The 25,410-nt window shown below is 46.1% G+C and overlaps 1 protein-coding gene across 3 annotated transcripts in view; it reads left to right on the top strand.

The window, feature by feature from the left end:
* FLI1 (Fli-1 proto-oncogene, ETS transcription factor) overlaps positions 1–25,410 on the top strand; it is a 122,158-nt gene that overhangs the window by 41,875 nt on the left and 54,873 nt on the right. For all 3 annotated transcript variants that reach the window (XM_040992676.1, XM_040992677.1, XM_040992675.1), the window contains exon 2: positions 24,177–24,388. In XM_040992676.1, the coding sequence (XP_040848610.1) occupies positions 24,177–24,388 (212 nt within the window). The remainder of the gene's footprint in view (positions 1–24,176; positions 24,389–25,410) is intronic.

Genomic DNA, 25,410 nt, shown 5'->3' with positions numbered 1-25,410 from the left:
ACTCTGAGCCACCAGTGAGAGCTGGAAAGACAAACTGTAAAGCACAAAGTAAAATTTTCGTGAATGAGGCTTGTCCAATAGCACGCGTGGGTACATGTCCACTGCTGCTAGCAAGCTCTTCTTTGCAGAGCCTGAGCCCTTGACAGCATGGTGTTCTCTCCAAGGTCAGCGAGTTCTACAACTTGAACGAAGCTTTGATAAGCGTCTAATACGTGAACTCATCTGAGAACAAGATGTTCCCTCTCCCCATTTTCCAAAATCGATTTTTAATGAAACAAGTAACGCATGGATGTCTTTCTGTAAGATATCCAAAGAGCATAAAAGCTCCCCTAGCCTCAGCACATCCCACAATCTCCGATCCTAGAAAAGGCTGACGGAGACAGTGCTAAGGTTCTTAAGTTAACTCATCTGAATGATGAATCAACTTTGCCCTCCGGAAACTTCAGGCTGAGTTCCAGTTACTTTTGCTATGACATTACTGGTGAGGTTTTGTGGCAGGTTTGCTTTCTATTCAACTGTGGATGCACGCTTGGAGTGTAATAGATAATGCAACTTTGAGGGTTCAGCAATCAGGAGGAGGTTTGTTCAATCAAAACTCCATGTGGAGTTTTGTGGGTATGAAGAGATATCAGGGGTTCCCTGAAGACCGCATCTCACACCTCCATTGGGCCTTGGGGCTGGATCTCATTTTATCTTAGGCTTACCAAGTCACTGTGATGCTTCCGTTAAAATTGTCAGTACTTCAAAGGCACTTCAAAAAGTTCATAAAATCAATTGAATTAAAAGATAAGTTTGTTTTGGTGAAAAAAAAAATTGGAGTTTGGCACTGGGGCTCTGGCTAGAAGCACCTGTTTGGATACCCAAACCCCATATCGGAGTATTTGGTTTCAAGTCCTGACTGTATGTTAGCATCCTGCTAAGGAGTATGCCGGGAGATAGCTGTGACGTTTTCAGCGCTTGATCTCTGGTCCCCACCTGGGAGAAGCGGATGAGTGTCTGGGTCAGCCTGGGGTATCTGGAGTGAACCTAGGAGATGGGAGCACTCCCTCTCTCCCTCCATCTCCTTTCCCTCCTCCTGACTCAAAATGCATTTAAAAATTAATTAAGTAAAAAATCTGAAAGCTAATTTTATTTTGTCTAGGGTATAGAAATCATTATTGTTTTTTTTTTTTTTAATCCATCCATTATATCTGTTTGCTGTGGACTTCTGGAAGGTTCCTTTATGTGTGACCTTCAAAGTTTTTGTGCACAAATAAGCTTATCTTTGAATTCCACCACGGGTGAACTTTTTGATGTACCCTGCTAACATCTCAGGAGAAGGTTATCACAGGAGCCTTCCCCAACCCTCTTGCTAGAGGAGCCTTCTTCCTCATTTTACAGAGGGAAAAAACTGAAACTCAGAGAAGCAATCCTTGCTCAAGACCCCACAACTTCTCAGGGGTGGGGCAGAGCCCGGAGCTGCAGACTGCCCAGTGCAGTGCTGCTCCAGGTTATGCCCTTGATCGCTGCTTCTTGCCAGTATCCTGGGCTAACAAAGGGAAATAGTGAAGGACAGCCAGGGCCCCGCCTTCTCCCTTGTAGCTCAAGTGCTGCTAGTTCAAAGCTCTCCTCCACCTAACCTCACCCTACTGCCCACGCTTTCCAAGTGCTTCCAGGTGGGGTACCCGAGTTCAAGGAAAATGAGTTCACTCTCATTTCTAGTTATCTTCTAGCTGCTGGGTCTTTGTGTGAGAGAGTGAACAGAGTCCAGGTTTGTAACTAGGAAAGGAGTACTTTTTGCCAATGGCCTCCCACTCTAAGCAGTGTGACACTGGACAACTCATGTATCGTCTGTCACTCAGGCATGGCTTCTTTAGAAGTCACACATGGCTTCTTCACTTGGCAACGGTGGCTTTCTACCTTGCAGAGTGGTCATGAGGGTCACATCATGCAGTAGCTGTGAAAGCATGATGGATAAGAAAATGCTGCATGCAGGTCAGGACGATCAAGACTCAAAACACATTTCCTCCACTGATGTCAGAACAAAAACATGCAGCAAAGCCGAGCCCCAGGACTCCTTGCTCTGGGGTCCCCTGTATTGTATTGTAGGATCTATGTTGGGCTCTTCAGCGTGTAAACTGGAACAAAGCAAAAAGAAGAAGGAGGCATCAGCAAAGACTGCTTGGTTTTGCATTTTTCCCTTCTGTTTTCTGATTACAGTCTGACAGCCTTTGAGTGCAGAGAGAACCTCAAAAGACTGTGTTTGCTGCAGAGCAGCACCAAACCCGATGTTTATCAGCAGTTATCTCCTGCAAACTCACTCTCCACAGGCTTCAAAGCCCCAGGGAGATCTCTTTGCCTTGCTCAGAGGAGAGGCAAGTGTGCATGTGCTGTGGGCTGGGCTTCAGCTGCAGGTGTGACCCAAGAGTCCTTGCTACATCTTTAGGAACTTGGGTCTCTTGTTCCCTTGCACACAGAAGAAGGAAGTAGGAGGTTTTCTGAATGTTTGGGGATAAGCAGTGGGGTTGAGGCAGCAGGAGAAGAAGAGGAATATTTTGAAACAAGCCCAGGAAGACTGAAAAAATGAGTGAAGAAGGGGAGGGAGAGGCCAACTCACTACTGCCCCGTGCTCCCTTCCCTTACCTTGATCCTCCCACCCATCTCAGTCCTTAATCTGTTCCTGGAGTCTTTGAAAGCCATTTTAATTTCCCTCTTCTACTCCCAGCTCACCTTCTCCTACCTCTACCTCTTTTGGGTTGGCCCACTACTCTATTCCCGACAATTGTTGGCAGAGGGGACCAAGGGAGGGAGAGAAGGGGGGAGGGGAGCCAGCATTTTATTAGGCTGTTGAATTTGATTTATTAGGGGGGAAAAATCCTTCGCCCGCTTGCCACACAGGTTATTCTCAAAGTGAAAACTCTATTTTACTTTGAAAAAAAAATGGTGAAAGTGCCTCAAGTTATGAATGGAGCCCTTTGTTACCTTCCAGATCGACAAGACAGACTGTTTGGTTCATGTCTGTGCACTAGCAAAAGAGTGCAGGGCCTGGGAGACAGATGTGGCCTTAATTGCTTGGAAATATTAGAAGATCGTTAAGCCATTTTGACAGGATTTTCCTCTTGCTGCAGGAGCAAAGGGCCGTGCCTGAGCTGCCTCAGGTCTGGCCAGACCCTGTGGCTGGGCTTCTCATCCCCATGTGTTGGGGACACATGTGCCTTGCTTCACTTGCCTTAATATTAGAAGAAAATCGATGCCTCCTCATCACCCTTTGTCTGTTCCCTGTAAGGAATTCTGCCCCGGGTCTGTCTGTCCCAAGTAGCAGGAACAATCATCCAAGAAACCCTCTGACCTATAGTGGGCCTCGGAGGGAAGCCAGCCATGGAAGTAAGTGGTCCTTGCCTTGCAATGGGCTCACCTCTCAATACAAGTTGAAAATATAGTGAGTTGAGATGTATTTGGTACACTTAACCAGCCACACACCCCAGCTTAGCACTTGTTGCCATGGACCATCCAGCAATGGCAAGAGAGGCTGAATTACATATCTGTATCCCAGAAAAAGATCAAAAGTCATCATCTCAACTATGGTTTCTCTGCTGAATAGGTAGTGCTTTCCTTTTGAACACTGCCAAATTGAAAGGCGTGATTTGGAGACTGTACATGTTAGGACATGCATGCATGCCTGGTCACAGAACATCAGCAGTCCATCTCCAAACTGAAAGGTGTGTTCCCAAAGCTCTCCAGGGACCCAGTGGGAAGAGCTGATCCATCGTCACAATGAACAGTGGTGCCTGAAGACAGTACCTTGTCTAACAGCTCACATCTTCCCTTGGCACTATACAGAGGCTGTGGTCCACAGGAGTCCCGAAGTGGAATCAAAGAAATCATAGAGCAAGGGGTGTTATCAAAAAGGAAGAGCCTATCCATGTGGTCAGCCTCGTGTCTCCTGGATTGGCTTAACTGTGGTTCTAATAAATTTTGGGTCCTTCTCTTTTTAGCTTATTTGCTGTATGTGGATTTCCTTAAATATTTTAACATTATCCTAAATTTAAAATCCATAGGAGCATTAATCTGCTGTGGGGGAAGCGGGGAGCCTTTCCAGAGGTAGTCCCATCACCCCTTTGGGTTAGGAAAGTAAATGCTTGAGATCTAATCTTTCTCTATTAGGTCTGACAGTTGGGGCTTGGCGTGAGCTGGTATTATGCGGTCAGCCCTTCCTACAGAGGGTGGAACAGACTGAAGTGTCCCAACAGTGACGGGCTAATGCTTTGAGCTGCAGTCCTAGGGGGTTACTTAGCTGCTGTTTAGGCCAGCACCTGGGAAGGAGGAATGTGGCTGAAAAGGAAGCAGGAATCCTATTTCCACATAAATGTTGTTGTTAACAACAACAACAAAAGGGCAGGACTGCAAGCAGAGTCCAGATGCAGTGTCCAGAGCATGCAGGTCCAGAAGGCTGCTCACTGAGGGCTGAAAAGTCCCAGTGATGTGCTAAGGGGCTGAGGGCCCCCAGTCTGCAAGCTAAGGTGTGAAATATAGTCACTTGGCTCCCTTGAGACTCAGGACTCTTGCAGGGGAAGAACCACCAGCAAGAGCAGAGTCTCCTTCAAGACAACAGGCCCAGGGACTGCTATGGGAGCCCTGTAGGGAGAAGCACAGCATCTTAGTCACTGGCGATAGCATCCTTGGAACATGCTTTCATCAGAGGTGGGTCTCAGCGCCTATAGTAGTCTGCGTTCTGTTGCTGGCACTGAACGCTTATATCTGGAGCTTAGGAAGTCCTAGGGCATGGTGCCAGCACTTGACATGTTTTTACTATGTTGCCACATGGCAGGAAGCATCCCATGGCAGAACAGACCAAGAATGCCAACTTGGGTTTCTCCTCATCTCCTTAACGAAGCAACTGATACCCATTCTGGAGGTGCCCTCCCCTCATAACCTCATCTGCTCCTAATCACCTCACACAGGCCTTCCTCCAAATACCGTGAGCGTGAACTCTGGGAAGAAGTTTCCAACACATGAACACACTTCTTCCTGTTCTGGAGCGGATCAGACCCAGTGTTCACCTGAGGTCACTGCTGGCTATTTGTGACCAGGAAAGTCCCTTAGTCAGTGAAGTGTTAACACCCTACCCCTCAGCCACATTCCTGCTCAGCTCACTGCTTCTCCCTCCTCTGAAATCCCCTCATCGCAGTTGACTGTGCCACCTCTCTTGACTTCACATCATGCTGGCTCCATATACAGGAGGCAGCGGAGCAGCTTTGGTTTGTTTTTCTAGAAGCTATGTTGTCTTGGGTGTTGGTTACAGCAGCTAGAAAAACCATTGCTGGAGTCTGTCTCAGGCACTCAGGGCAACATGAAGAATCCACTGCTCTGATTTATAAATGCCTGATGCTTTGCAGAACGCTTCTGTGGAGCTTGCCTCTACTTAATTGAATGCTCACACATGCTTTAATTCCTACTATGTCTTTTTATGTTCATCTCATCTAAGGGTCTAGTGTAGGCTCTTTCCCCTTTTCCCATCACCAATCTGTGAGCAAGGCCTCTGTCTACCCAGCGTGTTTGCAATGGCAACTTCGTTGGCCATGGTGACCAACCTTATCCCCAAGAGTACCTACATGCCTGTCACGTGTTTAGTTCACTTCAGAGACATAGCCAGATCCGTGGAGGGAAAGTTGCTACGATTTCCCTGATTTCATAGTATTTTTGTCCCTTGCACAATATCCAGAGTCTTCCATAGAAAGCTAATCTATGGATGTTCCAGGGTCAGAATAAAGTGTCAGAATTCACATGTAACTTGAATACATCCTCCAATATGCATTGAATTGTCTCTAGATGACAAATAATAGCTAATACGGTACAAATGCCATGCAAGAAAAACTTCTATACATATCAGGTACAGATGTAATTTTTTTTTTACTTTATGAATATTTTCAACCCAAGTGTGACTGAACCCAAGGCATACAGGGTAAACTGTAGCTTAAAAATGCCCTTAACACTCTGTGGTGTCATTTTTCCATGGACATATTCTAATCTTTGATCACAATGCTCAGCTCATAGCAAATGTTCAAAAATATATGTGAAATGGATGAATTCATCACTGAATGAATGATTTTTTTTTGAAACAAGCAAGTTGTAGTAACCCATCACAAGACAGGATGCATGAAAGAAATATCCAGAGTGATTTTTGCATTTTAAAAAAATATTTATTTACTTGAAAGGCAGAGTTAGACAAAAGAGAGAGCACACATATATCCATTTGTTCGTTCACTCCTCAAATAACAGCAATGGTGAAGCCGGGCAGGCTGACACCAAGAGCCTGGAACTTCATCTTGGCTGCCTATGTTGGAATGGGGACAGGGAGGGGTCGTCTTCTTCCTCTTCTTTCCCAAGAGCATTAGAAGGGAGCTGGATCAGAAGTGGAGGAGCTGGGACTCAAACTGGTGCCCATATGCAGGCAGACTTAACTTGCTGTGCCACAATGTAGAGCTGACTTTTGCATGTTTCGTATAGTTTTGACCTAGTCTAGTCACTAAACATTAGTGTTTAGGGCCTGTGCTGTCCAATATGGTAACTGTTCACAACATTATCTGTTTAGAGTAACTGCAGTTAAATAAAATTAAAAATTTGATCCCCTAGTCACACTAGCAACATTTCAAATGCTCAGCAGGCTCACATGCCAGTGTCTTCTGCATGGTACAGCCCAGATTTTAGATCAGCTATATCATTATACAAATGTCCATTGAACAGTCCTGATAAAGACTAAATTAAAGATTTCAATTTATTTCTTGGTGGAACACAACATTTCCTGGCTGCTAGTTCTGATTTTAATGATAAGGCTGGCACTGAAAAGTATGCACTTGTTGATCTTTTCTAGAACTCTCAACACCTTTTACAAGCCAATCTGGCTATTAAATATAAGATCTTTCTTCGGTCAATATTGGAAGATTCAAGGGGAGCACAGACTCCCCATAGGTATTTTGCTCCTTTGCTCCTTGTTTCCCAGGAGGGGAAGGGCTGGGAAGGTTGGCATCATTGCCATTGACCTTCACATGAAAATCAGCAACTCTATAACCCAAAGGGGAATTTTAAATAGTACAAAAAAAAAAAAAAAACCAGGCAGAAGTGACAGTATAAGAATTTGGCAGGCTTTGACAATAGATCCTAAAGCAAATGAAACTGAACAAGAGAAGCCAGCAAAGAAACTTTTTTTTTCTTTGCATCTGGTAGGTTACTTTCCCATTTCCCATGAGTTTCTGAATGCCATGGGATTAAACCTCACTGTCACCATGACACATGACCTTGAGACAAACAGACAGGCATGGTTTCTACTGGGCAAGGCCAGTACCTCCAGAAGCTTCCAAGAGCAAAACACTGAGTCTCTTTATAGAGTCCATAATGAAACCAGCCTCAAGTCTTTAGGAATCGTCAATAGGTTTCAGCTGGGTTGTCTGCTTAAACAGCTTCATTGAAATTGACAAAGAAAATATCTCCATGTCATCCCACTGAGGTGTTTTCATTGGAGGACTATGGCAAGACTTGTTCGCAAAATATCTGTCTTTCCTTTGGATGGATGTTGAGAGACTGGAGGCCTCGGTGCCAGACTGCCTAGGTTTGGCATTCAAGCCAAGCAAAGATGAAGGGTGACTGATCTGAGGGTGGCTGCCAACCAGGAGATCAGCTGTGCACCGGAGATGGGGCCCAAGGTCCGTGACAGTGGATGCCTGGCCTCTTGTGGACAGAGCAGGCTGTCCTCAGTTCCCCTACCTGTTCTCTGAAAGACAGAAAGATGACAACCAGTAGTGCACGAAGCCAACTCACACAGAGACACCTGAAGCAGCTCACGGACTGACTATGTGGAACATCGTCCAAACTGGGATAATTTTGAACGTGAAAGGGGGCCCCGGTTAGCATTTTCCAAATCAGTAGTCATCAAGTGGAACTATCCCAGAAAAATGGGCTTGGAGAATCACTCCACTAATAAATTTTAGGGTTGCAGCCCTGGACAGGATCTCACAGTTTGTCTAATTCAGTTCTTTTATGTGATATAGAAGCAAACCTAAAGAGACAGTAAGCTCTTCCTATATTAGAACACGTGAACTGTGACAAATGACATTTAACATTTAAGAAGTGTTTACTATGTGATAGGCTTGACTTTTACCCAAAAGAAAGCTGGGGCACAGAGCTCCCTCCCACCCCCCAGTAGAATGTGACAGGTACAGAATTAGGTCTCCAACAATCTGGTCGCTGGCACGATGTCTCCAAAATATTAGGTCTCTGGATGTCTCACAGTAGAGATCGCCCTATACATGTCAACTCACTCAGTCATCACTTCCTGCCCTTGGAAGGAGATTGTCATGGTGTTCAATTCAAGGATGAAGAAATCAGGGTGCTTGGATAATACGTGTATAGAAAAGCACAAAGAGAATATGCTCAGGGAGACTGACAATCTAGTTGGACAGAGAATATAAACATAAAAAAATATGATAGATGGCAAGAGTTAAATAGGAACAAAAGCAATGTGACAAGGCCATCTGGGATTAGCAACAAATGGATAATGAAGGAAGAGCATTTGACAGCTTTCAACAGGGTGAAAGTTTACTGTGCTAGACTGGAAGAGGCAGGGAGACTTCCCGGAGGAGGCAGCTGATCTGGATGTGTTCACCAGATTGCTGATGGAATGAGATTTGATGAAGCAGAGGTGTTGGGGGAGGCAGCTCTGTGTTGGGAAGGCTACTGAAAGAAGGGAAAGGAAGGTTGATCTTCTCATGAATACTCACACACCCATAGAATGATCAAGACTTGTGTGAGACACTAACTATGCACCCAAGTGTTAGCAGTACAGGCCAGAAAGGGGTGAGAGGAGATGAGAGATCAGAATCAGCAGTGGGCAGAGCTGGAGGATGAAGCACTTGGAGCAGGTGACAAGAACAAATGCAGAAAGTGGAAGGGAAAAGAACAGGAAGGCACACAGGCACAGGAAGATCAGAACAAAGCAGAGCACAGGGCTTGGGTAAGCGACAGGATGCTGGCTCTTTGAGCCAGCCCAGTAAGGGACCACCTCCTTCCAGGGCTTTCAGCTGTTAGCTTTTAGCCACATGTTGTTACAAAATGGCAGCCATCTGCTTCAGGGCCACAGAAGCCCTGCTTCAGGGTTAAACACCTTGGGTAGAACTTGGAACAAACACCTTGGAAATACTGTACCCTCAGGACTGGAGGTCATGCTACCTCCCAACTCCATGAGTGTGAGGTCACCAAGCAACCAAGCAGGGTTCGTCAGCTGTGAATCACAGAAAGGAGACAACCATTAGGAGCTGGGAGCCGGATCCAAGGTCTCTGCATCCCCAGTGCCCTGTGAGGAAAAAGAACAAAATGGTATCTTTCATGCTGTGCTGTCTGCCCGTGACATTGAAGCGGCACCAGCCACACCAAACGGCTCAGGCATTTCTCCACTAGTGGGCCTGAAGCAGGATCTCCTGCTCCGTGAGCTGGCTTTGCTTTTGTCCTCTGCTAGGGTGACCCTCGGGTGTTGCTAGACAGGTGGAATCAAAGGCTCCCCTCTCCCCCCACCTCTTGCCCATTTCCTGGTTGGCTTCCTATGACTCTGAGGGCCCAGGTTGCTGTAGCAACTGTCACTTGAGGACACTGCTGGATAAGATCATAGCTTCAAGGAGCAGGATCTCAAGTAGCTGCTTGTGGGGAGCAATCTGTGGTATGGCTGATTCTTAAAGTTCGAGCAAGAACTGGTCACCAGTGTTGGCTGCGGCTAGCCTGTGGGGACAATGGCTATACTGAAGTTGCCCACAGCACAGAGATGGCATGGGACATCCTGGCTGTTGCTGAGAGGTGTTGCCAAGGGAGAGAGGGTTTCTATATTTCCCATCATTCTCTGAGGTTTCTATTCATTGAAGTACTGCATTCTATGCCTGTTAGGTGCCAGGAAGTGTGCAAGCACCCGGGGAGGGATAACATATATGTGGTTCCTCGCATCAGGGTGCGCATAGCGTCAGAACTGATCTTTGAGGAAAAAGACGGGAATGATGTCATGATGCTAGGACCCAAAGCCACATCCAAGGGCACATGCTCTGATCCCTTCTTTCTCTCCCCTGTATTTGCCACAAGTGGAGAAGGTGTCATCTCCACTTTAGGGCAAAAGTGTCTGGGGTTCACAGGAAAGCCTGAACTTGAAGGGCCTTGTTCTCCACCATTTCCCTTGTCATTCAGAAGCCCCCCTTGTCCCTTCAGACACAGCCTGAGGTCCTCTTGGTCAAGCTGCCAGCCCAGATCCCAAAGGATTGGACTTCAAGGGAAACCTTGTAGTCCTTTCTAAGTTAGAGGAAAAGTTAAGAGCCATAGCCTGGCTTCTAGTCTGTTCCTGTGTTCCTTCAGCGGAATTCTTGTAGTCACTGCCCAGAGAGGACACTTGATCCATGTTTAGCTCTCTCTGAGGTCAAGGAAGACTACGCATTCATCAAAGAAAACTTCAATAGAAGACAGTGAAAATGTCCTGGAACCAGCGGCTGGGTTGCTTGTTGGCAGTCACATAGCCAACTAAGCTTTGACTTGACCTAGCTGGTATCCAGGAGCTTGAATGAAGACAGATTTTGCACCAACAACCTGCATAGGGAATAGAGCATCAGAGTGGCTTGCTTTCTTTACCCTAGGCCAACCTAGGTGCCAGGGCTGCTGTGCAGGAAAGGGGTCACTCCCAGCTGAAGTCAGATCTGGCTCCCATTCTCTCATAGCACCATCACTGGCCCATGAAAACCATTTTCCATGTCACCAATGATGTTTAAATCTGTAACAACCTGTATGGTACAGAGTGTACTGACCACCTATCTCAGAGCAGGGTTCTGTAGGGTTCTTGTGCCTTTCCTAACCCTTGCAACATCCCAGGAGAGCCCAGAAGGGCTCTCAGAGGCACAGCAGGGGAACCAGCAGTGTGCCAGCCTCTCAGCCTGTCTGTCTGGCTAACTTGTCAAAAACAGAGGTTTACTGGGTCACAGTTCTGTAGAACTGAGTCCAATGATACCATACCAGCATCTGCTTTGCATCTAGTGAGGGCCTTCTTGCTGGTGGCCACTCCATTAAGAGCCCAAGGCAGTACTTGGACTGGCAGAACAAGCTTGCTAACTTGAGTGTCTTTTCCCCTTTCATCTTGAGCTACTAATGCAATCGTTGGGGCCCCACCCTCATGACTACATTTAATTCCACTTACTTTTCAATGGCCCTGCCTCCAAATACTGTTAACTTAGGACTGCTGGGGAACAGACAGCCAGATCACAGCAGACAGAAGACTGGTATAGCAACTTTGGTGCAAACAGACCAAATTAGAGCTTAAGGCGAAATACCAGGAAACCACTTGTGCTGGTTCCTCCCGGTAGCCACCTTGCTCTGTGGCTTTTCCTCCTTTGCTCTCCCCAGAGCAGCTAGGTTTGGCTCTGATGTTTGGTAGTCCCCTGTTCATTGTCACCCCTGGGCTTATAGAAGCCTGCCCATCCACCAGAATGGGCAGAAGAAGGCAGTAGGCTCAACCTCCCACCCCGACTCTGCCCTGTCCTTGTCCTTGCCCATTGGCCTATCTCAGGTGGTGAGATGGGATGAACCATGCATAACAGAGCATGTTTGCATGTTTTCTGTTTGCTCTCACTGTTGTGGAGGAGAAGCAGCCTGCCGAGTGATCAGACCCATGGTAAGAAAATAGAAAGTAAAACACTGTAAGATCATCTCTATGTGGAGCTCAGTTGAACCTTCTATCCCTCTTCCTGTGAGTTTCCATGTTCAGCACTTTATTCTTTTCAGCAGTGAGATCATTCTCTGTGGGAGGACAACCTCGCTTTGATCTTGAGAGATGCCCTTTAAATGTGGTTATGGTCACAAAGTGACTGTAGAAACTCAAACTCCACAGATAAAGGCACCTGCCTGCAGAAGACTATGGGAGACCTGGGGGAACATCTCAGGGGAGGCCTTAGATGAAGTGAAAGCCCCAGCTCTGAACTGAGCTGCAAGGCAGGTTCTTCAAGAACCCTGAAATCATCCTCCCTGAAAGTATTTAAGCTCTGTCCAAAAACTTAAGTAGACTCTAGGTAACAAGGCACTTGCACTAGCAGGAGATGTTGACTGCATATTGCGGGAGCTCCGTCTTTTTCAGAGCCATCCATAACAGCAGGCCCCTCCCCATAGGTGCAGATTTGAGTGATGAGTAAGGTGTATGACTCCATCATGTATGTCCCAACAGAATGCTACAGGGTGGCTTGCTTGTGGCATAGAAATTGATTGGGCTTCTGGTTCTGGAGGTGGGAAAGGAGCCACACCTAATGAAGACCCTCTGGCTGCATCACGCCATGGCAAGAGGTGGAAGGGCAGGAAAAGCATCCACACCAGCAGACAAGAACGCATGCAAGAGGGAACGAAACTTGCTTGGTGTAGCAAACATATTTCCTCAACAATGACATCAGTTCACTCAGGCCAAAGCTGTCATGACCTCATTTTTCCTCAGAGGTCCCACCTCCCAACACTGTTAACATGGGGGATTAACTCCCACTGAGCTCTGGGAGATGCATTCAAACCACAGGAAGAGGGAGAGGGCCCTTGGGGAAGGGAGCGGTATTCATTGCAATGACCTTGAGGCTCTGGTGGCTTTGGCCAGGCAGCATGGTCTAGGGTTAGAGATGGCCAACTGAAATGGTACAGAGTGTGTGTGTGTGTGTGTGTGTGTGTGTGTGTGTGTGTGTGTAATAGGTTTGTCATCAGGAAACCAGTGTGGTGACTCACTAATGAGGCAAGGAAACTTTCTTATGAAAGTTCTATAGAAGCTTATTATTGTCACATAATGCTTAATACTATTTGCTCTCCCTAATTTGAGGTCCTTGTGTGATTTGTTGTTATGTGAGGGGTAATTTTAGTATATGTGATTGTCAGAGAAATTAGGCCTTCATGCTGAGATTGAACTTCTCTCCCTGTCAGAATCTAGGAAGATGGCACTCTGTACTTCACTTTCCCCAGTAGTCAATCAAGGTGCCGATTTCTGCCACCTGATGCCAGCAACCACAATGGGAGGTGAGGCAGACAATCCCCTCAGCGTGCTTCAGGGTTCTCTTGCTGTTGAATGCGGCAATAGGAGATGTGCCAATTACCCTGGCTAACGAGAAATGACCTTCAAATGTAGTGGCATAAATCCGCTACTGTGCTCTGGCAGCGCTTGCTACTCTGCATCTGAAGATTCACCACTCACAAGTGTAGAGGTTTTTTGTTTGTTTGTTTTGTTTTGTTTTAAATATAGAATTTTTTTTTAAGTTTCTGCTTTAAGTGGAAGAAACCACTGGTTTAAAGGGCTCTCATGCTATTAGACATTAGAAGGGAGTTGAAAGTCCCAATTGGTGGTTATTTATCCTTTCACTTAGGAAATATAACTTGGATCATTTCCAAGAATGAGATCTGTCACCCGTGGAAATGGCAACGTATATTTGTACACACACATAGTGTCTGTGAAGACCATTTAGCTTGCAAGTGCAGGAAGGGGTTGGGGCTCCTGTGGCTGGTCCCTGGACACCTTTCTGCCACAGTTGACCTGGTCCAGTTTTGGTCTCCTATGGGGTCAATCCCGCCTGCAGCCTGAGTCCCAGATGGAAGCTGGCTTATGTGGCCCCCACTGCTATTGGACACCTGTGGAGTGAGTCACAGAGACAGGGAACCCAACAGCTTCCTTAAGAGATCCAAGGCTGGGGGCCTGCCATAGCTGTGGGCTCAGTTATCTCAGGTCTCCTCTTAAGGCTCAGAAGTGCTGAGGCATTCCCCAACACCACTCTTGCTTTGTGTGCCCACCTCCCGCTCAGCATATTGCCAATGCTGATCACTATCAGGCAATGCCGTTGCCCATCACATAGTGCCATTGGCTGATACTGGCAGGTGGGCTCCATTCTTCACTGTGTGGGTGTCTGCAAGGAGTGTCTGTGCTTGGGTCCATCTGGGGTTCTCAAGGCATGGTGGTTGGTTTCCAAGGATGAGAGGCTGAGATGCAAGGTGTGATGACTTTTATCATCAGGCTTGGAAGCCACGCAAGACCACCAGTACTGCCACTTTGCATTCGTTGAGGCCATTGTACAGCCACATGTGGGTTCAGGAAGGAGGGAAATAAGCTCTACCTCTTCATGTGGAGAGAAAAAGTATAACTATTGTGGTGACCATTTTGGAAAACCCAACATTGCTCTTTGAAAGGAGCATTCAGCTCATACTGACTGATGTCTCCATCTTCTTTACCGCCTTTTCCTTTTCTCCCCCTGCCCTCTGGGGATGGAAGTGATGAGCAAGAAATAGGCAGATGGCTGGTGACTGGAGGTGGGAGGTTCAAAATCTGGACTTGGCTCATAACAGCACCCTTCTTGATACTTCAGCTATGACCTGGAATGACCCCCGGAATGCTTTCCCTGCTGCACAGCCTGCTGGGTCCCCGGAGCAGGGAAGACAGAGAGGGCTTTGCTCCCAAGAACCTTGTCTGCATTTTGTGTGCTCTCTGGCAGCAAGAGAAGGGACGTGGTGCCATTATGCAAAGAATGTAATAAAAAGCCAAAGCTTGTGTGCTCCCTGTGGTGGCCCTGGGTAATGGATATGCCAGGGATTAGCTTTCCAGAGCCTTCTTCTGGGAGCAGCCAAGTGGCCCCTGTGTGCAGAGGCAGCAGCAGGGAACCTGGTCTGGTTGCCTTTGACATTCCTTTCACCCGCCTCCTCCAGTGCAACTCATCAACCACAGAAAGAACTCTGTCCATTGGCATTTCAGGATGGCACACAATGGGACTTGATTGCTTCACAAGCCCCATGTCCCGAGTCATCGCTGTATTGGAAACAAAAACACAGCCTAAGTGCAAAGACCAGCAAAGTAGAAGTGACTGGGATATTTGGGTCGGCACTGTGATTCCTGCTTGTATCCTTCTTCCAACACGCAGGACAATGCCAGAAATTCCTTTCACATCTTCTTCAATAGAATGAGTGAGGTCCTCAAGATACCCCCTGTTTTAGCAAAGCTGTTTGGGGCTGTAGTGGCTTGCTCATCATTCACATCAGCCAGGTCATTGTGGGACCATGCTACAACCACATTGCCTAACACTCCACACGGCCACAGTTGGCTTAATCTAGGAAACACAGGCATGTGTTCTCATGGAGATGAGTGTGAAAAGAATGGATATATTAGTGAATTCACACACAGACAGATGGCCTTCTTCTGATATTGACCAGCAATATGGGAGGCTTCAAAAGATTCATGGGAAAATTGAATTAAAAGGGAAGTTTATTTTAGTACAAAAATGTTATTTAAATCTATGTATAATTCTTTCATAAAAGGCATTTTCGAAGATTCCTTGTATGTGTGGATTTCAAAAAGTTTTTTGTACCATGATAAATTTATCTGTTAATTCGGTTTTTCACAAACTTTTCTTTTTTTTTTTTTTTTTAAGAAAGAGTTAGAGATGGAACTCGAGATGGTAGAGATAGAGAAACACAGATAGAGAGATATAACCTCTCCTCTGCTGGCTCACTCCCCAAATGTCACAACATCCGGGGCTGGACCAGATCAAACCAGAAGTCTAGACCTCAATCCAGGTCCCCCATTAACGAACTACTTAGGTTTCACCTGCTGCCTCCGAAGGTGTATGATAGAAGATTGACTGGACTTGGAAACACATCTGGACATCCTAAGCAGCAGCAGCATCGATACTGTGCCAAGTACTTCTCTAAGTACTCTATAAAAGGATCTGTTAATCATCTCGTGTTTTAGTTATTTTGGACCAGATGCCTAATCTCCCATTTGTATGACTGCTAATACAACCTTATCTAGAAGCCTGGACTCAGAAACCAGAGAGACAGAGACGCCAGAGCCTGCCAGGCAACAGGGACCACAGTTTGAAAGGAAGAATGGAAAAACAGATTACTGATCAACATTCCCCTAGGATCCCAAGGAATTCATGTTTCATAGTCTCTTATCACCAAGCCTTGTAATTCTGAATCTTAATCAATGGATCTTTTTTTTTTTTAATCCATGGAAGCCAAGAATCCAAGTCTATAGATACAATGTGAGGTACAGTGAGAATTCAGTAAGCATACAAGAATTGATACAATCACACATTGCTCTTCCCTCTTCTCCAGCATGAGCCAAGTAAAAGAATTTACCCAGAGCTTCTGTTCACAATGGACAATGTGAGGGAGAGAACAGGAATGTCAGGGCCTAGACTAGCCAGGAAGAAGCACAGGTGACAAAAAGAGAGACCAGGAGAAACAGACAAGCCTCCCTGATCTCAATCTTCTCAACTATCAGAGAGGCAAAGTCCTTTCTAAAACGATGGACAGAAAAATGAAGGCAAATGTCAAAAGTATAGCGAACCATCTACCTTGTCCAGGGGTGTGGTGGTTGAGTTGGGAGTCGGAGACTCTGGGGGCCTGCAACACTTTCTAAATAAACGTTGGATTTTCTACTCAACGTTTTCTTAAAAATGGAAGGCAAATAAGTGGCTTAAAAATTACGGATGGTGTTCTGAAAATTACTGTCTGTGGGCAAGGAATTACAGGAAGGTAGGATTTAGTTCTTCACAGTCCAAACACCTCCTACTTCTTTTTCCTCAAATACCTACTAATTCATTCCTTCAATAAACTTCATTGTCTCATCTGCCAGTTACTCTGCTGAGTGCCATGGTCACCCTGGTGACAAGACAAGATACACCTCTTGTAGGTATGGCACAATATTGTAGGCATTAGGGAGAAGGCTTGAGTGGGACACTGTCATGTCATCAAGAACTCAAATATAATCAACAAGAGAACAAGTAATGATCACGGGCCCATGGGCAGTGATGGCCACGTGGTTGGTAGTCTGGTATGTAGCGAATATAGTGTTACAGGGTGACTGTGGTTGTGTGATGTGGTCACATGGGGTGACTGTGGTAGTAGAAGAATCCTGGGCAGGAAATGATTCACGTTGCTTGCAGGAGTTAGGGAGGGCTTGTCCAAGCAGGGGACATCTGTGACAGTCTTGTAGGACACACTTGTTATATAGGAGGGATAGTGTGGGATCTTAGTCAAGCTGGAAACAGTTTCAAAACAAATAAGGGTTGTGGGGGCTCATCCTGGGGCTTTCCTGGAACCAGACAATAGGGTCTGCTATCCAAGGACACAGGAGCTGGACAGGCTTTGGGAAGCAGGCAGAGATCTCAAAGGTCCCGTCGAGGTTGTGAAATCTGCCCATTCTGTGCATGTCTGCTTCCTGCCTTTCCTTCGTTAGACCATACTTCTACACATCTCTAACCATGTGGAGGAGGAGTGCCCACCTGTGGCTACTAAGCTCACCCATCTTGAGTCAAGCTACCAATAGAAATGATTTGCTTATATCAGGCTTGAGTCCACATTCTTGGGAATAAAATGTTACGATTGCCTGTTGCCTCACCCGCCCCCAAGCCAGGGTTCTCTGGAGAAGACAAACATGTAGGCGACAGGTGGGCAAACAGACAGAGATCTAAGAGAGGGGGTGACTCAGGCAATCAGAAAGATTGAGACAGGCAGAATCAAGAAAGCCAGTTGTGTGGCTCAGTCTAAGTCAAAAGACTTGGAAACCAGGGAAGTTAACTGTCACTCTCCATTCAAAGGCCCAAACCCGAGAATGTGGGCATCCATTGCTTCAGGTCCCAGAACCCAATGGCCAAGGAACCTGAAATCTAATGCCCAAGGCAGAAAATTATGAGTATCCAAGCTCCAAGAGAGAACCAAATTCCTTTGTCCAGGAAGCTGGTCTTACCCAATGCAGGGAGAGAAAGTTTCTCTGGGGCCGATCTCCTTCTGCACCTATCTCCAACCCAGTGGCTCCTGGTCCAGTTCTTGACATCAGTCTAAATTGAAAAAATTTTATGGTTCAGAACTTTAAGTATTGATATCCTACTTACAATGTCTCATTTTTTAAAATCTTTATTCAAAAGCTGCTGGGTTAAATGATACTACTGTTTTCATTTGACGGATGAGGAAATGAAGGTCTAGATATAAATACATTGCCCTTTGTACCTAATGAGCAACTGATGGAGCTTGGATTGGGGTTCAGATATCTCTGACTAAGACTGTGCTCTGACAATCACAAGACTTACCGTCAAGGAGCTGATAGCTGAATTGCTAGAACAGGAAATTCCGAAAGACCTGATGAATGAGGAGTCGTTACGTCCCTGAATTTGAATCCCAGATCACAGTTATTCAATGTGTAATGCAACAAGTTCTCTCACATCTCTCAATATCCATTTTCTCACCTAAAAAAAATAAAAAACAGATGTGTTAATCGCGTTTTTTATAATTGCTAGGAGAATTAATGGATTAATCATTGAAGTTACACTTTGCATTTATACATATTTACTAATTGTCTTCTGGTTCTATCTTCTATAATGATAACATGGAATGTATCAGAAATTGTGTGCTAAGACCCTTTTTCCGCATCGGGTAGACAGCAGAGCCCATCAGGACACAGGCACCCTGGTCTGTATTTCTCACCCAAGTGCCTGGACCAACAGGGTTTGTAGGAAGGAAACATTTCTATGGGCAAATATGGGTCATGTTCTAAAACTCAAGACTTGAGCTGACACTCTTGCTGTCCCCTTGCTGGAACTCTCTGGGAAAGAAACACCTTAGCATACTAATGTACCAGGACACTTCCTGGGGTACCACATGCTACTCCCAGGTCTAGTGTTCAGTGGTTAAGAGCACAGGGCATCCTGTCCCACAGAACTGGACATTGTTGCATTCAGCAAAGGAAGGTGTTTCTAAAAACCCACTTAGCAAGAGAAACATTTCTGCATAGTGGTTTGGACACTGCCTGTGACATCCACATCACAGTGCCTTGGTGTAGGTCCTGGCTCCAATCTCAGTTCCAACTTTGTGCTGATGCACACCATGAGAGGCAGTGGGTGATGGCTTGGGAACGTAGGTACCTGCCATCCACCTGGGAGACCTATACTGAGTACTTGGTTCCTGTTTTCAGCTTGACCCAGACTCATCTGTAGAAGGCATTTGAGGAATGAAACAATAGAGGGACAGTCTGTCTGTCTCTCCCTTTCACACACATTCTCTCTTCCCCTGCTTTTCAAATAGACAAATGAAATACTTTTAGACCCTACTTACCCAGTTCTGAAGTTCCTTTTGTAGTGACAACTATGAAAAAAAGAGCCTAGACCTGAGCGCTAGGTTTAGAAGCCCATGCCTTCCATCTTTCTCTCTTGGAAGTTATCTTTATGCAGCATGATTTAAAACAACACCAGCTCAGCAAGTGTTTCTGGCAGTAGCTTCTCTTCTCAACAGGAACAGCAAGGTTGTTAAAAACAAAAAGAGAGATTCACTGGTGGATTTGTATGCTGGGTCCTTCCTCTATGCAGTCTATTCGCCCAAAGTTGAACACTTATCTATAGTTCATTGGTGGCATTTTCTGAAACTCTAATAATGTGCTTATTTCTGTAAAGAGTTGTAAATACAATAAAGAGTTTGAAGTTTAGAAGAGTGTAAGAGTTTTGTAGGACACTGAGAGTAGTAACAGTTGCATGTGTGCACCAATCATTGAGCGGTTAATTAAAACGTCTGGCAGCCCAATAGCTCCTTACCTGGTGACAGCAGGGCCGCAGGCTACACCAGATTAGCTCCCAGTGACATCTTTTTAGTCCCCAGCAGGGACATAGGGTGGGCCACCATCACCCAGTGTCAGTGCTTCTCCTCTCCTACTCTCCTCCTATCTCTCTGCTTGATACCTGCTACCCTCAAAGCAATTTGGAGAAGGCTCCTCACTGCTACTGCTCATTCAAAAGTCCACAGTGAGCATTTACCAAGGGCCAGCCTTTCCTTGAGTTGGAAGAGCAATGCTGTTTCCTTGCACAGGCAGCAAGGCTATCCTCCTCATCTCTGGTTTTAGGTCTCTATCTGCTTATTTGGGACCTCTGCTTAAGTGGGACCTCCCCACTTAGTTATCCTCATCTTCCTCCTTCTGCCCATGTTGGGTTTCCCAGCTCAGTCCAACTGGTCATACAGAGAACTCTTTTATCTTCTTCCTCTATCCAACCTTCACCATCTTGCAGTCCTCTTCTCCATACCATTATAGGAAGTAAAATGCCCTTTGTCTGTCAGTGACAGCCAACAGAAACTGTGTTATGAGTATTTGTAGGTGTGTGTGTGTGTGTGTGTGTGTGTGTGTGTGTGTGTGTGTGTGTACCCAGGCAATTATCTAAAAACAAGCAGTTGCAGGAAGGATTTCATGGAGTAAAGAAGTTCTCATGCATCTTACAAAACAACCAAGGATTGAACTTGAATCCAGGTGGAAGAGTAAAGAAAGGATACTCACAGAAGAGTGGCCAATAAAATATAACAAAAGAAGTACACATGAATGGAGCTTGTTTAGTGCAGTAGTGACAATAGAGAGACTTGGGCAGAAGACCAGATATGAGAAAGTCAGGTTACAGAAGGCAAATGAGCTGTGTGAAGCTGAGCTTTTTGTAGAAGAGGTGGGTGAGAGTGGATTTGCTGTATTTGATCTCTAGTAGGCTCTGGGAGATTTCTAAGCAGGTTGTGGTGGGACTACAACTTTCAGAGGAGTGTGCAAGATGGAATGAAAAAGGAAGAGTGTGGAAATGCATAGCCAAGGAGAAAAGTTTTAAAGAGACCCATGTTAGAAGTGCATGTGCCTGGGTCTGAGACTGGGGGTACTGGACAGAATTGTGAGATGTTCTACAGTGAATTCATTGGTGCTCTCTTCCTGAAGCATACTTTATTAAGTTCCCTTTGATTATCAGTTATATCCTTTAAGATATTTGTATTTCAAGATTAGCTCAAACCAGTCTGGCACCTTTGCAACACTGCCCTATACTTTGTCCTATGACTTCCCCACTTCATTGTTATAATCCATTGCTATAATCCATTAAGATGTTTCTCCAAGATCCACCTCCAGAATCTCAGTTTCATTCTGTCTTTTCTTTGTTGCCACCTCTTCGCAGTAGATCTTGGCTTGCCTTTGAATCTGCCAATCCTGCTTTGCTTGTTTTCTGGTCAATCTTATTTTAGATAAAGAGGGTGAGAGCTTTGCCTTACACCAGAGCATCCCTACGCCCAGTGCTGCCTCTCCACTATTCCATTATCTACACCTCTAACCTAAAAAAGAGGTTTAACTCTACTAAAATTCTAAGATTCAGGCATGATTAAACAAATGTAAACCATTCCCAACAATAGAGTATAATATCTGATTCTTTAAAAGTAATCTTTTCTTTTTTTAAATATTTTAAAGATTTAAAAAAAAAATTTATTTTAAAGGTAGAGTGACACAGAGAGAGACACTGTTCCATAGACTGGTTCACTTCTACTATGCTTACAACAATCTTGGCTGAGGTAGACCAAAGCCAAAAGGAACCCTCTCTGGTCTCTCATGCAGATGATAGGGGACCTAGGCCTTAAACCACCCTTTGCTGCCTTCCCAGGCACACTAGCAGGAAACTGAATGGCAGGCAGAGGGAGCAGTACTTGGACAAACACTCTGTTATGGACTGCAGGTATCTCAAGTAGTGGCTTAACCCATTGCACCACAATGCCTGGCCTACAATTTCTTCTTGTAACAGAACTAGGATGAACAGCCTTCAAGAGGGAACTTGTGTGTCCTAGGTGGGAAAGTATACTCTTACACAAGTGTAGAATCTAAGGAATTTCATGGACTAAGTGTCAATCTTCTGAAAGGTCACAGCCTCACACTCTTCGCTTGGGGCCGCAGTTCTTCATGTCTAAGTAATATCATGAAATTTGAGATGAGGAGTCAGGGATCATCCCAACCCAAAATGTACAGTAGAGATAATAGCCAAAAGACAGAAGGCTCTGAGAAGCACAGTTTTTCTTCATGCATTACACAAAGGCATCGGTTGGAAAATGAGGAAAGATCAACAGGAGATTCCAAGGCATGAATCAAGGGATCTTCACTTAGCTCAGGAAAGTGAGCCTTTCCAATGCTGTCAGGACAGCTGGGCTTCAGATGTGTGCCTAGAGACATCTGCAACCAACCAGAGCCTTCTGGGCCATTAACCAACTGGCTGGTGTATGGTCCAGTCCTTCTCCCCAGCCACAAGCACAGGCAGCCACAGAAGAGCCATTCTTCTTGAAGCACAGGTGTCCTATAGGGTAGAGAGTTGCTATGGGAGAACGATTGAGAGCTATCTGGTGGGGGCAGATTGTAATTGTACAGGCATGTGATGAGCATTTTAATGGGAGGAGACATTCGGGTGGGACTGTGACTTACACAGGAAAGGTAAAAACATCCAGGTTGGAGAGGTGCTGCTCATGACTCTGCAATGATAGCGAAGGAGATGGTTTTCTTTCCCATGGTTGCCACTGTAATGACACCCTCAGGTTGGGGTGACAGCAGCAGACATTTGTTTGCTCACAGTTTGGAATCTAGATATCCAGATTAGGGTTCCAGGAGCACCTGCTTCTTGGTGGCCTCTCTCCCTGGTTTGCTGATACCCACTGCTTCTTGTGTGTTCACACAACCAGCCTCATTGACACACATCTCTATGTCCAAACTTCCTCATGTAATACTACCATTCAGATTAGGTTAGGGCCACCTTCAGGGCCCCATTTCAACCAGTTTACCACTTCTAAAGCCATCTGAATACAAGTCATGCTCTAAGGTGTTAGGGGTTAGCACTTCATCCTATGTATCTGGGGAGTGGGCATGATTCAGTATGTAACAGCCTGAGAGATCTTTGCCTGAACCTATTGAGTGTCACTACTAGCCGGAAATGGTTCTAAGCACTTTCCATGTGTTCCTCCACCTCTTCTTCACAATTATAAATGTACACAATTACAGGGTATATAGATCACTACCCTCTTTTCTGAAATTGGTAAACTTAAGTTGGTGTAATTACGTGGCTGTAATGAACCCTACACTGCAGCCCATGACCTTGGACTGCTGTAATTTGATGTCTTGGGACATAAGAGAGAAGCTTACCATTGTGTCTTGATCGGTGGGTTTCTGGAAAGCACAAGGTTTCCTTTCTCCATCTCTGGTCTCCTAAAAAAATCTCCCCTGAGTTAGGTAAAGGATTCACATGTGTGAGAGGACCCCATAACGTTTCGTAGAGGGCTTTTCCTGATAACCCACCAAAACACCCACCTAAGAGTCTTCTCCACTTTGGCAGGTGGAGTCATCAAAGCTTAGATCGGTGAGCTGCACCAGCATATCTTGGAGAGCTCCTTGGCCAAGTGCCAAGCATTTCCTCTCAACCAGGCACCTGCTGTAGACCTTCTCGTTTAATCTATCATCAACTCTGAAAATGTTTTTCTGTTGCCTGTTTACAGATAAAGAAACTGAAATGGACCTGGCCACAGCTCTGAGCCCCACCCTTGACTGTGTGGCCCTCAGCAAGCCACTCATCCTCCATGGATGGCTCTCTCTGGCCTCAGCTAGGAAATAAATGTTCATTCTCACCCACAGCTGGGCAAGTCACTATGGCTAGGAATGGTAGATTCTGCTTAAATCTGGAAAGTATAGTGCTGAGTGACTAGCATTGCAGCCCAGCATCCCAGATCAGAGTGCTAGCTCAAGTTCCAGCTATTTCACTTCCAATGCAGCTTCCTGTTAATGGACTTGAGAGGCAGTGGAAGATGGCCTAAGTGCCTCAGACTCTGCCACCCATGGGGGAGACCCAGAATGAGTTCCTGGCTTCGACTTGGCCCAGCCCTGGCTATTGAGGCCATTTGGAGAGTATACCAGCAAGTGAAAGATTCTCTCTCTGTCTACCCCACTGCATCACCCTGCTTTTCAAATAAAAAAATCATTGTTGTAAAAGTTGATCATTCAAGCCCCACCCTAAATTACTACACCCCATATCACCCAACCATTGTTCTTGAGTGCCCCATACCATCCACAGCCTCTTTTCTGGGGATCCCAAACTACAGATCTAATAAAAAATGAACTTCCATGTGTCTCCCATTATTGCTCCACTCTCCAGATTCCCTATCCCCCTAGGGTAGCTATAAAGACCCCACTAAGTTTGCATAAGGTTAAACCCTCCCCTGGGAGTGTGAGTGAATCAGTCATTGGTACAGTTTGGACTTCCGGGCAAACTGTCTCAGGGCAGCCCTGGACCACCCTGCCAGCTCAAAATGAGAGTGCCACTTGCTTGGGTGAGGAGTGACATAGGTTTTCTGTCTCTTCTTGGGCTCTGCAGGAGGCTCTGTCGGTGGTGAGTGACGACCAGTCCCTCTTCGACTCAACGTACGGAGCAGCAGCCCATCTCTCCAAGGCCGACATGACCGCCTCGGGGAGTCCTGACTATGGGCAACCCCACAAAATCAACCCCCTCCCGCCGCAGCAGGAGTGGATCAACCAGCCAGTGAGGGTCAACGTCAAGCGGGAGTATGACCACATGAATGGTTCCAGGTAAGCCCACCAGGTCCCCATGTGGGGGCTGGAGGATAGCTTGGGCTCTTTGGCTCTCCAGGTGTCCAAATCAGGCATGTCCATGCTAAGCAGCTGCTGGCACCTGAGCAGGTGGGGGTCTGATGTTGACCCAGGGAATCTGCCTCAGTCCCTAGGGTACTAGAACAGGCCGGGGCACTCCTACCTATTCTTTTGGACCTTGTAGTAACCTTGGCCCAAACTCAAGCACAGTATTTCTTGGGGATGAGTTAGCAGTCAGGACACTTACCCCAAGGTTATATAATCCCTGAAGGAGTCTCAGTAGGGTAGAGAGAACCCAACCAGTGATAGTAAAAGTGGTAACCTAGGGACAAAGAGGAGTACAGCGAGGGGCTCCCTATCTCAGCATGGAGACACCCCATGCACCTGGAGGAGGAATGGAAACAGCTCAGAGGCAAGGCAGAGCCCACCTTGGAGGAAGGCAGCCTGCAGCTACCCCTCTCAGAACCAACTTACGATTCTGAAGCAAGGATAGAATGCTCACTTTTCCCCAGGCTGCTTACGTTAGGTGTTGCCAGAAAAGGACCAGGGAGGTCCTCTAGAACTCAGATGGTCCTCACTGGTGACAGTGCTCCTTGAAGAAAGCATAAACCTCATGTCTACATGATCATCCCCAGTGGATCAGATAGTCTGCAGGGCCTAAGGCACAGGGAGATCGCAGTGAACAGGAAGAGAAGGCCCTGAGTGACAAGCTAAGAGAACACACCATTCATTTTCCAGGCAGACACCGATTCCAACCACAGATGTGCCATGAAACCCCCTCGGGGCTGTGATTGGAGACCAGTGAGCTGGCAGCTTTCATGCCCATGGGAGTGGGAGAGTCAGCAAGATCAGTTTAGAAGTGAGGGCAGTATCCAAGACAAGAACGAATGAAGTCCTGAACTAGGGTGATGGAAATTTTGAAAGTTGGTTACATAGGATGGATCATGTGAGAAGAGATTGCCAGCAGCACTTAGGTGAATTAATACTGACAGGGAGGTGTA

Source organism: Ochotona curzoniae, unplaced genomic scaffold (assembly GCF_017591425.1).
Source record: "Ochotona curzoniae isolate NIBS_2020 unplaced genomic scaffold, NIBS_Ocur_1.0 contig_832, whole genome shotgun sequence".
NCBI classification, from domain to species: domain Eukaryota; kingdom Metazoa; phylum Chordata; class Mammalia; order Lagomorpha; family Ochotonidae; genus Ochotona; species Ochotona curzoniae.
Note: the sequence above shows the minus strand (reverse complement) of the source record. Positions and strands in the feature narration are given on the sequence as shown.